The sequence below is a fragment of the Geotrypetes seraphini genome, chromosome 1 (genome assembly GCF_902459505.1).
Source record: "Geotrypetes seraphini chromosome 1, aGeoSer1.1, whole genome shotgun sequence".
Lineage (NCBI taxonomy): Eukaryota > Metazoa > Chordata > Amphibia > Gymnophiona > Dermophiidae > Geotrypetes > Geotrypetes seraphini.
This window is the reverse complement of record NC_047084.1, coordinates 542,134,710-542,153,452: the sequence shown is the minus strand read 5'-3', so window position 1 is coordinate 542,153,452 and position 18,743 is coordinate 542,134,710. Positions and strand designations below refer to the sequence as shown.

At 39.0% G+C, this 18,743-nt stretch overlaps 1 protein-coding gene across 1 annotated transcript in view; it reads right to left on the bottom strand.

Annotated features, from left to right (window-relative positions):
* Positions 1-12,457: 12,457 nt before the first annotated feature.
* The window catches only part of FBXL17 (F-box and leucine rich repeat protein 17), a 623,577-nt gene continuing 617,291 nt past the window's right edge, over positions 12,458-18,743 (bottom strand). The window contains exon 9 of the mRNA XM_033929147.1: positions 12,458-13,689. Within this exon, the coding sequence (XP_033785038.1) occupies positions 13,552-13,689 (138 nt within the window). The 3' untranslated portion in view covers positions 12,458-13,551. The remainder of the gene's footprint in view (positions 13,690-18,743) is intronic.

The following is an 18,743-nucleotide window of genomic DNA, read 5'->3' as shown; positions in this document are numbered from 1 at the left end:
GAAAGCATTTTCAAAGTCTTCACAAGCAGAGGTGAAATGCCATAACAGGCAACCAATCTTCTAACATCTCCTCACACTTCCTCAACACAGGCAGTGTTTCGATGAAATCTTTGTCAAGAGGAAGAAAGCAACTAAAATAAATTAAAACAAAAACAAGTGTACACTACACTGACATGAGCAGAAACATAATGGCAATCATACCAGGCAGGGAGCCAAAACCAAATGCAAAGAGCAACACTGAGTACACAGCTGCCACACCCAACAGTATGGAGACTGAAAAAAGGCAAGGCAATAAGTAGCAACTGAAGCCAAAACAAAAATAACTTTAATGAATCCAAAGAGAAAGACAACTGACAACCATATACTAAATGGGAAGTCAGCCACTCAATCTCTTTATTGAGACCGTTGGGGATGACAGTTTGCCATGTAAAAATCAGCCGTTGCTCCTGATACATAAATAAGCGAGAGATATCCCCCCCAGAGTTGACAACAAGCTGTTTGAAAATACAAAAATGCAAATCAGATAAAGAATGATTGAATTGAACCCAGTGCTCTACCAACGGAGCCTCATTCTTAAGGGTTCTAATACAACTAAGATGTTCAGCAATACGGATTTTAATGGCTCTTTTTGTTTGGTCAATATAAAGTTTCTGACATGGGCAAAAAATCCCGTAGACAACCTGGGTGGAATTGCAATTTGTACTGGATTGAAGAGAAAACCAAATATTGACATTGGGAATGAAAACTTTATCAGTGCTCAAAGAATACTGACAATACCGGCATTGACCACAAGCAGTGTGACCACGCTCACCACTGGCAAAAACCGGAGTGGAATCATGATGCTTTAAATGTTCCCTTAAATTTTTACCACGTATAAAGGCAAATCTAGGTCTGTTGGTGAATACCTGATGGTAACTCAATAGATGCCAATGACGGCTGATGATATTCTGTATATGAGTAGACAGAAGGGAAAACGGTAACACACACGTGATCCTACAATCTGAAACCTCATGAGATGATTTAGGATAAAGAAGCCACTGCCGGTCAGCATGAGAAGCACGCTTCACCGCGCGTTTAATCACATGAGTGGGATAACCCCGTTGGATGAATCTATAATTTGGCTCTGAGTTTTAAAATCATTGCTAGAAGAGCATAGGCGTTTTAGCCTGAGCATCTGACCAGTAGGTATGCTATCACGTAAAGGCTTGGGATGATAACTACGGTAGTGCAATACTGTGTTGGTATCAGTAGATTTACGAAATATAGAAGTATTGAACTGTCCCTTGTCATAATATAACTGAATATCTAAGAAATTAATGGAATTAGAATGATACGTCATCATGAACTGGATGTTCTGATCATAGTGGTTCAAATATGTCAAAAATCTGTCCAAATCAGAATGGGATCCTCCCCCCATATGAAAAATATATTGTCAATGTACCATTTCCAATAACATACCTGGGAGAAAAATTCAGAAGAATAAACAAAAGATTCCTTAAAATTTGCCATAAATAGGCATGCAATCGAAGGGGCCACCGTGGTCCCCATAGCGACGCCCTTTTTCTGAACATAAAACTGTTGTTTGAACCTAAAATAATTCTTATTGATAACAAACTCAGCCATGGACAAAATAAGATCTAAACGATTACCCACCAGATCAGATTCAGACAGCACCATATTAATGGTGCGCATAGCCTCAGATTGAGGGATTTATGAACTTTTGAACACAGCTACATTTCTATATCATTGTATGATTTTTTGTGTGGCCTTTTCCAGCCTGGTTTGATAGTGCTTGTTATATGTTATATGTTGTTATATCTTGTCTGGTTTGTTTGGTTTGTTTGTAGTGTTTGTATGGTGTTTAGTGTATGCTATTCTATGGAAATTTTGTGATATTTTTAAATTAATAAATATGTACAATATTTCTAATTTTGTAAGTTGAGTACATTGCTCTGATATTATAGTATTTTTCTGTGGTGTATACCCTTTAGGGATTTCTTTTTCTTATCTGTAATTAGGTAATAACATTACTTCTTTAGGCAATTTTAAATTCAATATGCTTGTATGGATGTGTCCTGTTTATGTGGTGCCTCAATAACAAAATAAAAATCTCTGAATTGTATTTAAGAGATCATTTTGGAAACATCTAAAAACATCTCTTAAACAACGTCTATGGGATGCCCAGAGAAAGCTCATTGGATGACCTACGCTGCCTAAATAGAATGTATCCTGCTAAAGCCTTTCTGGAGCTTAAACCACATCTATCTAAAGCCTATACGATGCTCAAACTCCTATGCTTTACACTTCTTATAGGAGCTAATTTTACCATTACTATACAAGTTTCTGTGTAGCACAGGAGAGAAGCTTACACCCTTCTACGCTGATGTTTCCAGTTCAACTCCTAATCAGTACCTCTCAGTCAAAAAGTAATCTTATACTTATCCTTTTAAACATGGCACACTTTGTTACTTTTTTTGTTTTTATACTGTTGGAAGTATACAATTCTGAAATAATGAAGAAAAGGATATAACAGGGCAGAATTAACTGCCATTCAATACCTATAATGAGCAGTATAATCAAATCAGAATTGCTATTATTGTATGGCTCATTGTCTAGCACAGCGGATTAGAATGAAGTTTAGCGTGTAAGCATGTCACTTTTTCTTTCAAAATTCACACTGATGTTCCCAGTTCAACTCCCACTGAAACTAAAATATTATAAATATCCTTTTAAACATGCTTTACTGTGTTTTTATTATCCTTTTAATGATGGTATACTTTGGGTTTATTATGTTAAAGCTTACAATCCTGAAATAATAACAAATCAGTAAAAAACACATTTTTATATATAACTAACATCGTAGAGACGTCTATCTGGCGTCTATATCAGAAAAAGTGTGATTTTTGGGAACGGGTATCAGATGCCTACATGATGCTTATGAAACGCTCATTGCAATTTGCGCCACGCGGACGTCTAAACCAAGCCTAAAACTAGGCGCAGTTTACAGAATCGGGGCCTTAGGGCCTCTTCTATCAAACTGCGCTAGCAAATCTTAGTGCAGAGAGCCACGCTGAATGGCCCGTGCTACGCCCGACGCTCATTGGAGCAGTGCGGGCCATTCAGCGTGGCTCACCGCACTACAAACTGCTAATGCAGCTAGATAGAAGAGGCCCTTAGTAAGTTACCAGTCATGTTAGATAGGTCAACTTATCATAAAATTGAAATAAAGTTGTCAAATTTTTATGGAATAATAAAACTCCAAAAATATTGGAGAGGGATCAAATTTCCAAGTATTTATGAATACCATTTGGCCTTTATAATTAGACAACGTTCCAAGTGGTTAAGTTTGGATCAGGTACCATTGTCATCTGCCTGGCTGAAATTTGAAGAATCTATGGGCTAGATTCACTAAGCAAACCGATCGTGTACCGATCGGTTTGCAACCCCTTTGCGACCCGATTTTACTCCGGCCTGATTCACTTACCTCTGTGCCGATCCGATTCCGATCTGTGCATGCAAATGAGGGGAATGGCATGCAAAGTAGGCAGGGACGCAATTCACCCAAGAAATTTTTGAAACCGACTGGGCTGGCCGATCAACCCAGGAAGCGACGGCTGGGGACCAGTCGCAAATGTCCTTTCCAATCCCAGTCCTGCAGCCCATCTCTGCTGAGCCCTGCTCTTGCTGCCCCAACTCTCCTGCTCTCTGCCGCCCTTTCCTGCAGTGCGAGCCTGTGGTTTTAAAGTGGGTCTGCACTGTGGGGAAGGGCGAAGAAAGCAGGAGAGTCAAAAATTGCCTGCTTTTAAGAGGCTGCTGCCGCCAGGGATCTGGTGCTGGGGAAGGCCAAACAAACAGCTCTGCCACCTTCCCTCTCATTGCTCTAGCTGGTTTTACTCTGCGGGGCAAAAAATTAGGGCGATGAGCCCTGTGATCCTCCAATCTCTCCGCCTAACAGCCAACCTTTTAAATTAAAGTTGCCATCCTCCTACAAAAAGTCGGGAGAGCAGGAGAGTTGGGGCCCATAAAAATAAAAGAAGCAAAAATGGATACAAAATGCATTCGCAGACCATCTGCAGGGAATGCAGATGATCTGCGCATGTGTCAGGATTGCACACTAGCGATCTGTGCGGTTGGAGGGGGGCGTTCCTCATATCGGGCCTGCTGGGATCGGCCACGGAAATGAGGTAAGTGAATCTAGCCCTATATCTGTTGGTGTACCGTTATGAGTGATTCCTTTTACTAAATCTAGTAGTGAACAAAATTTGAATAATATATTTGTGGCTACAAAGATCGCATTTCAAGAATTGGAAAAAGGGGTTCAATTACAGTGGAATGATAATTTCTGGGCTCCTATTTGGAATAATCCTAATTATAAAACATCAGATATGACAATGTTGGCAGTGGTTGTGTAAACGCATGCATTTGCCTTTTACCTCCACAGTTCTGTTGCCCTTGTGGGGTAATCGAGACCTGGATCCTGATGCTTCTAAACTATATTTATAGTGCTGGAGTGCTCATGGCCTATGCTATGTGCGTGATGTGGTATCGGAGGAGGGTGTGCCTCGTTCTTTCCAGGACCTACAGGCAGCGGGTCTCTTGGAGGCTCGGGATTGGCTTTTCTACCGCCAGGTGTCTCATTATCTCCACTCTTTGGATGCTGCTACTTTGAATGAAGACAGGGCAGATGTGGTGTGTGAGACTGACTTTGTCCCGTCTGACTCGGATTAGCTTATCTTTCCAAAAAGTCAGTTTGGGCTGCTTTGCGGCACCTTGGGATCCTGAGGTGGTGGCAGCCATGTGGAACCAGGATCTCTCCCCTTATGAATATATCATGGGCCCCAGAGTTCATCTTCTTATGAAACATCTTCCTCGGATGACTCGTTCTGTGGTACTGCTGGAGCAGCACTTCAAGTTTCTTTTGCAGCTGCATGTCTCTCCATTCCGGGCCTATGTTTCTGGATATGCCTTTCATGCTTGGTGTCCTAGGTGCCAGTCCACTCCTGCAGACTTGCTTCACATGTTTTGGTCTTGTGACCATATTCAAACATTTTGGCCTTTTGTAGCACTGTACCTGCAGTCTGCTCTGCACAAGCAGATTCCCTTGAGGGCAGACGTTCTGCTCTTTTCTCAGGGGGTTCATTTGGGTTTGTCTAGAGGGGGCAACATGTTATTGCAAAAGGCCTCCTTCTTGGCCTGGAAGTGTATCCTTCTGTTGTGGCGTCAAGATGAAATGCCTACACTTAATATGTGGAGAAATGAATTGTTTACTTTGTTGAAATTTGAATATCTGATGTTCGGAGGGGAAGTCCTGGGCCATGGAGGAAATTCAGGAGAATATGGGCTCCCATTTGGGAGGGATTGTCCCCTAGAGCTCGAAGTTCTTTATTGAACTTTTGACACTGGAGTGCGGGGGAGAGGGGCTTGGGGGGGGGGATTCTGGTAGTGGTGGGGGGGTTGGTTTCTGTGGGTCTTCGTGAAGGAATGACGCGAAAGACTTGACTGTTCCTGCTATTTCTCTTGTTAGTTGTTGTTGGTTTGTTGTTGTATTGCTTGTATTTATATACCCGAAAAATTTAATAAAAATGATTAAAATAAAAAACACAAAAAACATCAGACATGACAATTAATTGGAAGATTTGAAAGGAGGCTGGGATTTGGCAAACTCAACATCTAAGAAATAACGAGGAGTGGGTTTAGTTTTGCAATTTGGTTAATAAATATGGTTTACCTAAAAACCAACATTATAGATGGATCCAACTTCTACACTGTATCAAATCAGCTCATTTGCAACACAAGTTAAAAGTTGGTAAACCAGACTGTATTTCCTTATGCTCTTCTTTGCTTAATTGTAAAGGAGCAGTCTCTAAATAGTACCAACATTTTAAATTAACCACTTGTAAGCAGCTACTAGGTTTGCAAAGTACTTGGGAACATGAACTGGGTTTTCAACCAGGTGAGACAGAATGAGAAAAGATTTGGTGATCGATTACATCCTCTTTACATTCAGCTAGCATAATGCAGTCCATTTTTTTTCTTATGCACAAAGCTTTGTGGACGCCATTGAAATTGTCTAAAATTGATAACAAACAGAGAAACGTTAGTTGGTCCTGCAAATTGGAGGTTGGCACTATGGAACATATGCTTTTTACATGCCCTTATTGTGGCAGACTATTGGTAGAAAGTCTGGTCATCCATTTCTGAGTTGCTTTCTTTTTCACACCCTTTATCCTATAGATTAATCATTTTTGGTATTGTGGGTATAAATGATGAGCTGGACACTTATAAAGCTCAACTTCTGGAAAATTTAGTTAGGATATCTATTAAATTTATTCTTTTGCATTGGAAAGATTCTTATAAGTTGGATTGCAATAATTGGTGGAATTTGGTGTGTCTATATGCTAAATATGAAAAAATACTTGCAGTTAAGTGTGGCAATTTGAGAAGATTTAACAAAGTTTGGAAACCTTTGCTTAAATATCAAAATTAATATATTTTTATGAATGTTAACATGTTACTCTCATAGCATTTCACGACTAATGTTTTGCACTTATTGTATTGCTATTGTTTCACTAGGTTTGTATATTATATATTCAAAAATTTAATAAAATATTTAAGGAAATTACTCAGCTTAGTCACTGGCTCCCTTCCAAAGTCTTGGAACGAAGCATCAGGCAGGCCCATTATCAAAGACCACTCAATTTCAGCAGAGGAGGTGTCAAAATACAGACATATTACAAATCTTCCGTTTCTTGCTAAACTGACATAAAAAGTAGTATTTAACCAGATCTCAGACTTCATTGATAAGATTCATATTTTGCACCCAAACCAAACTGGCTTCAGGGCTCATCTTTTGATAGAGCATTCATTTATTGGTTTAACTACATCAATCCTCTATCATCTGGACCACCATAACTCTGTTCTTCTCATACCTCCAGATCTTTCTGCAGCTTTTGATACCATAGACCACTCTACTTCTCAACAAACTAGCTTCATTTGGAATTAGTGATCAAGTACTAATTTGGTTTGAATCCTATTTCTCAGAACGCTCGGCCAAGGTAAGCTTTAATAATTCCACTTCTGATTCCTTCTCTGCTAGCTATGGTATCTCGCAGGGTTCAATTCTCTCTCCTCTTTAATATCTTTCTCGCTCCCCTGATCACTTTGGGTCAATTCATCGGATTTACAACCTGCGCGTATGCCAATGACTTACAGCTTCTTCATCCACTTAATACAGAGAATCCAAATGATCTTCAAGAAATAACTGAAAAACTAGGAAAAATTAATCAATGGTTGAGGAACAATGTTATCCTTAAACATTGCAAAATCACAAACTATCCCATTTCCTTGGAAGGAAGGCCTTTTGCTAAAATCTCCCATAAAAATAAATAGTATGCCCCTCAAAGAAGTCACAAGAATTAAAATTCTTGGAGTTATTTTAGATCAGAAACTATCATACCAGGACCATATTAGTCAAGTAGTCAAAAATTGTTTTTTCAAGCTTCGCATGATTAGATCCTTGGCAAAAGTACTTGACTCTTCAGCACTCAATATTCTCATTCATTCTCTTATCATCTCTAAGTTAGACTATTGTAATTCTCTTTTCAAAGGTATCACTCAGAAATAAGGTGCAAACAACTTATACAAAATTCCACAATCAAAATCACAACAAACTCCAATAAATATGACCATATCACACCTCTCTTAAAAAATGCTCATTGGTTGCCAATTTCACATCTAATTTCATATAAAATCGCACTTTTAACATTTAAAATCCATCTTAATCATTTCCCCTATCTTCCTTGATAGACTGTTAATTACCTACTCTACCACCAGAATACTACGTTCAAATGCTAATAATCTCCTCGCAGTTCCTTCTTTACAAATTATAGGTACAAGGCGCAACAAAATTTTTTCAGTCACCACGCCCCAGCTCTGGAATTCACTCCCTAATTACCTTAGAGAAGAATCTATATTAGTCAAATTTAAGTCATCTCTTAAAACCTTTTTAAGGATGTCTTTGAAACCTAACTTTACTTTCCTTAGTTTATGAATCGTACCAATTATGTTTTTCATTATATTTTCTGCCATTTTACAAAATTTTATTCTCATCCAGGCCTGTCCCCCTCCTTTCGTCCTTCCCTTTTATGTAAACTTTCTTTACAACATTGTAGTTCTGCCTCTCCTTACCTTATGTGCCTGTTAGTCATTGTCCATTGAATTTTACATACGTTTTTTGTATGCATTGTATATTGTATTTGTATTAATGTACATTTCTGTAAATTTTTTGTACTCATTTTAAATTGTACAGCGCTTAGAAGTTTTTCATAAGTGTTTTTATCAAATTTTAAATAAACTGTAAACTGTTATTTCCATACTACAAATCTGAGATACCTTTTGTAACTTCAATGAATCTCTGTGAGTTTATGCTTCTGGTTGATTAAGATAATATAGTCTGTCTCTGTTTAAGAGTGTAATTATCATACCAAGAAAAATCATCTTGATCTTTGCTTTCTAGAAATTTTACTCAAGGCTCTTAGATCTGGGAACCAGAGATTACTGGGAATAAAATCCCCCCTAGTGTGACAGGACAGGTTTGATCACATGAGTTGATCTAGGTGTTGAATGTGCTTGTGTGTTTTGGGGGGGCAGGCAATTTAGGGGGTAAATTATCAATGTGGGCTGTTGTTAAGTCAGGTTATTTTAGCATAAGGTGCTATGAGGGCCAATCAAAAATTAAAGGCAATTATTAAATTACACAATAACTGGACCAAAGCTAGCAAAATGCAAGATATGTACTCATACGTTGCCTGTTGGATAGTTCATCCACACAGAGTGCAGCACTCAGCCTTTAGTCGTGTGGTAGCCACAAGGTCAGAAACATGGATGCTCCATTGCAAGATTGCACCATTGAAAAACGTGCTTTCTTTGGGCAGAGGGAGTGAAACCTGTAGAAATTCACCATTGGATATTGATTCAGTATGGACATGGCACCATGAATCAACAAAAGGTTTATGACGATATAAAGGGTTAAAGCAGGAAGAACAGGTGTAATCGAGGAAAGTCGTTCTGGTTGCCCATCAACACGGTGGAGAAGACCGACGGATAATAGTATCTCAATTTGGCTGCAGATTTGGATATCAGTTATGGATCTGCATTTGTCATAATACATGATGACTTGGGATACAAGAAAATTTGTGCATGATGGGTTTCCAAGCAGCTTACTGATCTGCCCAAGCAACAGAGTGTGGAGGTTGTGAACCAGTTTCTGTGACGTTATGAAGAAGATCCAAGTATTCTGGGGATAACTGTCACTGGTGACGAGACATGGGTGCATCACTGTGACCCGGAGAGCAAAAGACAATGTATGATGAAGTAATGGAAGCAGTGCTCACCTGGCTTTGGGAACAGCTAAAAATCTTCTTCTCTGCAGGAATGCAGAAGCTAGTTGAATGAAACAACAAATGCATCGTCTTGCATGGAGACTATGTGGAAAAGTGATATGTTCAATTGCTCATAGTTACTTCTATTAAAGCCGTTAAATGTATGTTGCCTTTACTTTTTGATTTACCCTTGTATATTATGCAATGAGACCCTGCGTTAAAATAACCTGACATAATAAAATAATCCAACTTAACTGTAGCCTATGTTGAAAATTTCCCCACCCCCTTAGAAATGTCACTAGCAGGTGTAATTTGTATGATCTAGGGAAACCCAGCTATCTCAAGTTCTAGTGGCTATCAATGTACAAATGACAAATATTCTACTCTACTAAAAAGCCTACAAAAACAAAGACAGTAATTTTGGGAACGTTCTCTTAATTCAATCATAATACATTTATGTTATTGACTGGGTATCTGCATGGAACTTAGAGCTTGTGATCGGACTGATTATAGACTGCCCTCAGACAAATTAACAGGTTCTGGATCTTTCTTCCTCACTGAGCATTCTACATAAAGTCTTTACTGTGGCATGGAAAATGATACTACTAGGCTGGAAAGACTGCCTTATTGGCAGTGCAAGAATGCTCTCCACTGCTTAAGTCATATAGGGAAAACAATCATCAATGTCAACATAGGCCAGAAAAATCCCTTCTTGATGACATGGGATAATTATATACACATACTGTACTTTCTCATGGAGTCTGGAGTACAGGATTAAACAATTTTTTGAGTAAAGAATGGAATAGAGATATGAGGTACATCAGAACACAGCAGATCCAAAAACCAATGAAGGATAAAATTCTTTATTGAAATCAGAAACCAGACATATCCATATTTTGAAATATTTCATAAGGGGCAAAACTACAACAATTAAAGCCATAAAAATGGCAAATGTTTGATGGGATTTTTTGTTAAATTTGATATACTGTATATATATATTGTATATACTGTATATATATTGATATACTGTATATATATTGTATATACAATCTTAATTTATGTATTATATGTGATATAGATTTTGGGGAGAGGCTATCAGCCTGTGTTAGGGTTTTAAGTCATATTATTTGCCCATTCATGTGAATTTAAGGATCCTAAGGCAGTCTGAACAAATTTACTGTTGTGATCTTGAAGTTGCTGTGGGTCACATGTTTTGTATCTCATTACTATGTAAATACCCTAATGCAATGTCTGGTGATAACATTGCAAATTGTGTTAGGGCCACAAAATCACAGAAAAATAACCTCAAATTATTTCACTGCTCAGGAGCATCGGGCCGCACTACCCTTATATGTCCCCATAGCCCTAAAGGGGCTACCTGTAGAAGCTCTGGTGGGTTAGGGGGTTCTTTGGGCAAGAGAACCAGCTGGTTGCTGCATCCTTGAGAGATCAATGTGGTAAAAGATCACCTTTTACTGCACTTTCATAATTGTATGTCAGGTCAGGTATTTGGTTTATGGTTCAATAAAGACCATTTTATTCTTTATTGGGTTCTGGATCTGTATGTTCATGTCTATTCTGGGTGTGGATCTTCACCTCTCTTCTGTCTTGCTGTAGAAACAAGAAGAGACATGAAGTTCTTCCTTATTTAGAATCAGATTGTAGAGATAGTGGAGGGGTGGGGAGGAGAAGGAAAGGGAGAATAAGAACAACAGTAATATGGGATGTTATTCTAAAGAACAAAGGGCACGAAATCCTGGAACAGGAATGGGACTAGGAGAAGAGGAAGAGACAATATGAAAATGTTATGCCATGATGAGAAATGTGTCCCCAAATGTCTGTTCATTTCATTTTTTTCTTATAGACAGCCTATCTTTATGATCCAAGGCAGTTTATAGTAAACAAAAATACAAAACATGCAAGCAATCTCTAAACTAAAGATAAGATGACCAACATCATATAAAAACTGATCAGTTATCCCCTTCTACCAACCATTTATATTCTAACCAACACTCCTAGGCACAGTTCAGAGAAGTGGTCAAGTTAAACAAGTGAGTTTTCAGTTTCTTCCTGAACAACCATAAACTGTTTATACTCGAATATAAACCGGGATTTTTGGGCAAAATTGGCCCAAAAATGGGGGGTCCTGGTTTATATTTGGGCCAGCGCCTACCTTCCCCCCTCCCAGACTTATTGCAGGCCTCTGCCGGGCTGCCAGGCTCTGCACCCTATCCTACCCTTTCCACGCTTCTGTCCTGCTGCTAACCTGGTTTGTTGCTGCAGCGAGTTCCAGCTTCAGCCGCTGAGCAGTACCAAGTAGGAGCGTGCCATTCAGGAAGTGTCGTTGGCAACTTTTGAATCAAAATATTTCCTTGGCCATTGAAGCAAAACAAAATAAAATATGGCATTCTTATACAACTTTTTTTCTGATCTATTCAATTATTTTTTGAAACTGACATACCAGAGTTTGACACGGAATGACCCAAATATGTACTCGTAGGATGATGTATACTTGGGACCTGATTCTGTAAATGGTGCTGTAAGTTAGGCAGAGGTAGGCACTCTACTGCCACCTAACTTAATTGTTTTAGTTTACTTTAATCGGTGAAATAATTGACCGCACTGTTAAAAACCAATTAAAAACTAGATTTTAAAAAAGGCGCTGGAAGGCGCTTTACTAGAATAGGAAATCATACCTATAGGAAGCTGCCTAATGGCGCCTAAGGTCAAATTAGGCATGGTTAGGGGCGGAGATTACCTTAGGTATCGTTAGATGCAATTCTCAACACAACTTAGGTGTCTGCAATGTAGGCCAGTAAAACCCTGGCCTATATTACAAATGTCTAAGTTTTGTGGTAGGCGCCACTATCTGTGATTCTTTAAATGGCGCCTAACCATGACTGACACATTGTCAGTGCTATTTTTGTAGGCAGCTGCTGGTTTATAGAATTTGGCCCTTATCTTCATTCAAAAAATTCATATCTATAAATCAATATTTTAAATTGGGTAATATGATTACAATCATTGAAGCTACATTATAAAAGAAGAAGTAAGAATGAAAATGAAACAGCTTTATCTTAGGATGAAAGCATATTTATATTTTTGTTTTCTCCAGTCATTATCCATATGCATTGCAATCCCCCATAGATAGGAACAGGTGCCAGGGGAAAACTCCAAAGATTCAGCTTCAACATTATAAAAATACCAGAAAAGAAAACATAAAGAAAAATATATTAGATGGGAACGATAAGAGAGATACAGTCAGTGATTCTAAAACAAAAGAAAATCTTGAAAATGCTTGCCATAAATAGTCATTCAGCTATTATTTACTTTGCTGCTAATCTACATTTTAGAAAAAAAAATTGTACTTCAGTGCTATATTGTAGATGACCAAATAACTTAAAATATGTGAATGGCTTCAAATCTGGATCCCAACTGCATGAAGGTTTTCTGCCCTCTATTTTTGAGGCCAAGAACATGGTTGCCAGTTACATGGGAATTAATATAATTGCAAGCCAGAAGAAAAACCTGAGTGACATAAAAATTTCAGCATTACTGTATACAGAATCATTTACAGAATTACTAATAGTAATTCAATTCAGAAAGATAGCCCTAGATGTCCACATTTTGCTTATACATAAGAAAAGGATACGATGCATATCTGAGCATTTCTTCCAACATTTGAACACAGCTTTACATCAAAGTAAGCATGATGCAATTTTATAACTTATCAGACCTACCTTGAAATTGCATTATAAGGCAAAAAAAAAAAAAAAAAAGAGCTGAATTACTGTATGGTAAAACCGCAGAATATGTCATAGAGAGTGGGGGGGGGGTCATAAAATTAAGTGGTCCTTTTACTAAGGCGCGCTAGCCAACGCGTCCATTATATTCTATGGATGCATTAGCATTTAGCACGCGCTAAATTGGCTAGTGCGCCTTAGTAAAAGAGGGGATAAGTTACTTGATAAATCACTAAACTTGAAAATAAAGAAAAAGTAAAAATGGTTTTGCATACATTCCTCCTCCTCCCCCCCAAAAAAAAGATATATGAAAGATATAAAGTTCATAGTTTGTTTAAAATGTTCTAAAAAAAAGATAAAATATTCTAAAGCTGCGATTCATGTAAGTCCTGTCCAATTCCTTAAAGTTTCCCACACTGCACAGAAAGTTAAGAGGCAGTTGAAGTGCTCGGTGTCCAGCCCATCTGATAGGCCCGCTCCAAGGTTCGTTTACAGTCTTGTAGAACCGTACTGAAGGTGATATGAGGATACTGCTGCACAAGCTGTTCTACTGTCACTTCATTCACCTACAACGAAACAAAAATCAAGACACATGAAACTAATGCATGGCAATAAACTTTTAATTTATGCGTCCTTTTTGGGGCAATAATTATCAGTGCCTCAAAAGAGACATCACTGTTGCTGCTAGTAGAGGCCTCTTTGCAGCTATGAAATTTCATCTGGCAGTCCCAAAAACATCCTCCCCCCCAACAAAAACAAAAACTTTACTACAACCTATTTAATGAAAAGAAAAAAAAAAAGTACTATGAAAGCTTGGAGAATTTGGATTTTTCATCTGAGTACTTTCATCATAGAAACATAGAAAGATGACGGCAGAAAAGGGCTACAGCCCATGAAGTCTGCCCACTCTACTGACCCACCCCATTAAGTCTGAGTGCTGATGACCTAGTTCCTTAGCTCGACCCTCGTAGGGATCCCACGTGGATGTCCCATTTATTCTTAAAGTCGAGCACGCTGGTGGCCTTGATCACCTGCACCGGAAGTTTGTTCCAGTGATCCACCACCCTTTCTGTGAAGAAGTACTTCCTGGTGTCACCACTAAATTTCCCTCCTCTGAGTTTGAGCGGGTGCCCCCTTGTGACCGAGGATCCCTTGGGAACGAATATGTCGTTTTCCACCTCGACACGACCTGTGACGTACCTAAATGTCTCAATCATGTCACCCCCTTTTCCTGCGCTCCTCTAGAGTATAGAGCTGCAATTTGCCCAGTCTTTCTTCGTATGAGAGACCCTTGAGTCCGGAGACCGTTCTAGTGGCCATCCGCTGGACCGACTCGGCTCATGTGCTTTAAACAAAAATCATACATTCTACATCTGATCTCCGAATAAAAAAGAAGCTGATTTTTTCATACTCATTTGATAGCTCCAAGCTGTCTTATAATAAATTACATACTGATGCAACAAATCCCTGTTCAAGAAAGCTTCTATGTGAGAACTGGAAGCAATAGGAGGTAAAAGGAAGTGTGATAATTTTGGTTATTCTAACATGATAAATGAACAATCTCATGCCGTAAAAAAAAGCACATTATCATTACATGAACTAAAAGACGTTTTAGTAAAATGCAGTAAGTTTCTGCATTTAGGGCCCTTTTTACAAAGCTGCGGTACTCATGCTGCTGTGGTATAATGCACCGATGCCCACAGGAGATTGGGCTTCGGTGTATTTACCATGGCAGCATCGCTACCTCTGCTTTGTAAAAGGGGCCCTTATTGAGGCCCTTTTACTAAAGCCACGCAAAAGTTGCCTTAGCTCACCCCTTATATGGGGTCTGTCCCACATGGGGACAAATTTTCCCCACAGGAACTCAATTTCCCCATCCTGTCCCTATGAGTTTTGTCGCTGTCCCCGCACCATTCCTGTAAGCTCTGCCTTAACCGCACAAGCCTCAAACACTTATGATTTTAAAGTGTTTGAGACTTGGGCAGATGAGGACAGAGCTTGCAGGAATTGGGCAGGGACAGGAAAAGAACTCGCGGGGACGGGAAAATGAATTCCTGCAGGGAAGGGGTAAAATTTATCCACGTGTCACTATCTATCAAATGTTAAAGCCACTTTTGCTGTGGCTGGAAAATGGTTGATTTTTTTCTGAATATATGATTATGCACTTGAAGGACCTTGGTGCTTTTTTCTTGTTCCATGCGTTAATTTTGCCATTAGCATGCGGCCATTAAAAAGAAATACCATGTGAGACCCTACTGCCACCTATTTTGTATGCGGTAAGGGCCCCCACCCTAACCAGGTAGCGTGCTGTCATGTCCATCCTCCACCCCAAACAACCCCTACCCAGAAAATAAATATAAAAAATTTTGCTTATGGTGTGCAAACGCAAAATAGCAAATTAACCGGTTTTGTTAGCTTGAATCGAGCATGTGGGAAGAAGGAGGATTTCCTGTTAAGTGCTGCCTGAAGATTGCATAATGAAATGCTGCTGAATCCGCAGTTTCAGCATCAGCGGATTTGGTTATTTGCAATTTTTTTTTTTTTGGGGGGGGCAATTTTAAATTTTTTGCCTATTTTTTTGCCTTACCTGATGGTCTAGTGGGTTTTCGGGGCAGGAGTGATATTCCTATGCTCCTGCCCTGTACAGATCACTCATAGGAAATGGCTGCCGTGAGCTCCTGTAGTCTCTTGAGAGACTACGGGAGCTCATATCAGCCGTTTCCTATGAGTGATCTGCATGGGGCAGGAGCATAAGAAGATTGCTCCTGCCCGAAAGCCTGCTAGACCACTAAGTAAGGTCCGGGATGCCGGGAGGGGGGGGGGGGGAAGGCGGGAGGGAGGCGGGGGTGGGTCAGAGTCGGCCGAGAAGTTATTTGCGGTTTTTCACACTTCGTGGTCCGTCTCTGCATCTAATCCCCGTGGATACAGAGTGAGAAGTGTATTGAGTTTTTGAAACTATGCTCCTTCGAACTAATCCAACCATCTCTATATTGGACATGAATTTATAAGATACTAGCTGATGCCCCGGCGTTGCACGGGTATTTAATTATAGCAATAACACTGTAAATGGATTCAAAAAAAGATACTTTATAGTGGTGAATGAAATTATTTTTTTACAGCTTAATAAAAAGTACAATATTCAAATTATAATGTGAAATATTTGACAAAATGAATACAATACAACTAACGCAAAACGTGATTATAAACAACATTTTTAGTTTCACCTCCAGGAGCAAGAACATATAAATTCTTGGGTGAACTCACCCTTGAGCAAGCAACAAAGAGTTGTGGGCCGCGAGACCCCCAGAACATATCACCCCAGGTAGTGAGGGATCTGCATACCAAGTTTCGTTCAAATCGGTCAAGCCGTTTTTGAATTACTGTGAGAATGGCAGCTTTTTACATTTTTTCCATTGACATGAATGGGTGAAATCTGATTTTATGTTTGTAGCTCTGCCCACGTGTGCAGGTGGGCCGCGAGACCCCCCAGAACATATCACCCCAGGTAGTGAGGGATCTGCATACCAAGTTTCGTTCAAATCGGTCAAGCCGTTTTTGAATTACTGTGAGAATGGCAGTTTTTTACATTTTTTCCGTTGACATGAATGGGTGAAATCTGATTTTCTGTTTATAGCTCCGCCCATGTGTGCAGGTGGGCCGCGAGACCCCCAGAACATATCACCCCAGGTAGTGAGGGATCTGCATACCAAGTTTCGTTCAAATCGGTCAAGCCGTTTTTGCGTGATTGCGGCACATACACACACACATACACACATACATACCTCCGATTTTATATATATAGATACTGCCATGTATCTTTTTCCTATTGGTGGAGGAGGAGCATATATAGTGTTCCCTGTCCTTATGTGGAGTTTTTTTGACCTATGATGAAGAGCCAGCTCACTTGCTTTCAGCAATATCTGTTATGGTGAGCTCCCTGTTATGAAATGAGGTCTTTTTTCTCCACTTTAGACAGATGTGATTTGTTTGCTGCCTTCAACCCAATAGAAGAGAATAGATTAATCGTGTGTTGTGAGATTAGACAGACAATAATTTTAATAATATTTTAACAATATTTAACAATTTTAATAATATTTAATATTAAAAATATATTTAACATTTAATAATATTTTAATATTATTAAATAATATTTAACAATTGTAATAATATTTTAATGGGAAAATATCCATATGTAAAAAGTATGTACACAATTTCATCTTTCAGCATTACCTTGCTATCACTTTCTGGTGAAAGTTTTGTTTTCTTTGAGGAAACAGACTGGATTCTGTTGAGTGTGTTATTGTTCTTCTTTAGGGTACCTTATCTGTACGCTTTGATATATGCACTTTATTCACTGAGCCTATATGTTGTTTGTATACCACTTAGACTTGTTTTTTTCAAATCTTGGCAATATATCAAATATTTAAATAAACATACGAGTATACATAGGGCCTCTTCTATCAAACTGCGCTAGCAGTTTTTAGCACAGAGAGCAGCGCTGAATGGCCCGCACTGCTCCTGACTCTCATAGGAACTCTATGAGTGTTGGGAGCAGCGCGTGCCATTCAGTGCAGCTCTAAGCACTACAAACTGCTAACATAGTTTGATAGAAGAGGCCCATAATGTATCAGTCCATTTTTAGTTAGATGCTTTCATTTTTCTATCAACTATTTCATTCAAAAATATAGCAATTGATTTATCATGGCATGTGAAAATATTTCCAACCGTGCAATATTTGAAATACACATTTACCACTTTCTTTCATTGCTGAGTATAATAAAAGCACCCTATTAGTGAAACTTTTTCTTATCTTGCCTGTTTGGCTGTGTAATATTTGAAATATACAACATTTATCACTTTCTTTCATTGTTGCAGTGTAATAAAAGCAACTTATTACTGAAGTTTTTAAAAATTATCTTGCCTGTTTTAAGTGGACAAATAGGGGATACTTACTCATTAGGCCTCCTTCCCAGCAATGCTAAATAGGGGTAAAGCCAATTGAATCTATTATTATGGCTTTATTTGGTTTGAACATTCTACTATTTCTATCAATAAAATATACTAACAGGAAAGCAGAAAATAACATCATTCACACTGATAGTCATCAAAAAGGTAATTATTATGAAGAAGAAGAAGACAGAAAACAAACTATATATTGATTTAAAATGAAAGGTACACTTTAGGAGTGGACATTCTGGATCAAGAGGTGACCCGGGGGAACTACAGACCGGTGAGTTTGACCTCGGTTCCTGAGAAAATGGCGGAAGCGCTGAGAAAAGACAGCATCGATGAGCATTTTGAAAGAAATAAACTTCTAATCACAAGCCAACATGGCTTCTGCAAGGGGAGATCGTGCCTAACGAACTTACTGCACTTCTTCGAAGGAATTAACACACGGATGGACAAAGGGGACCCCATAGACATCGTATATTTAGATTTCCAAAACACGTTTGACAAGGTACCCCAAAAATGCCTACTTCATAAACTGAAGAACCATGGGGTGGAAGGAGACGTACATAGATGGATCAGGAATTGGTTGGCGAGAAGGAAGCAGAGGGTAGGAGTGAAGGGCCACTACTTGGACTGGAGGAAGGTCACGAGTGGTGTTCCGCAGGGGCCG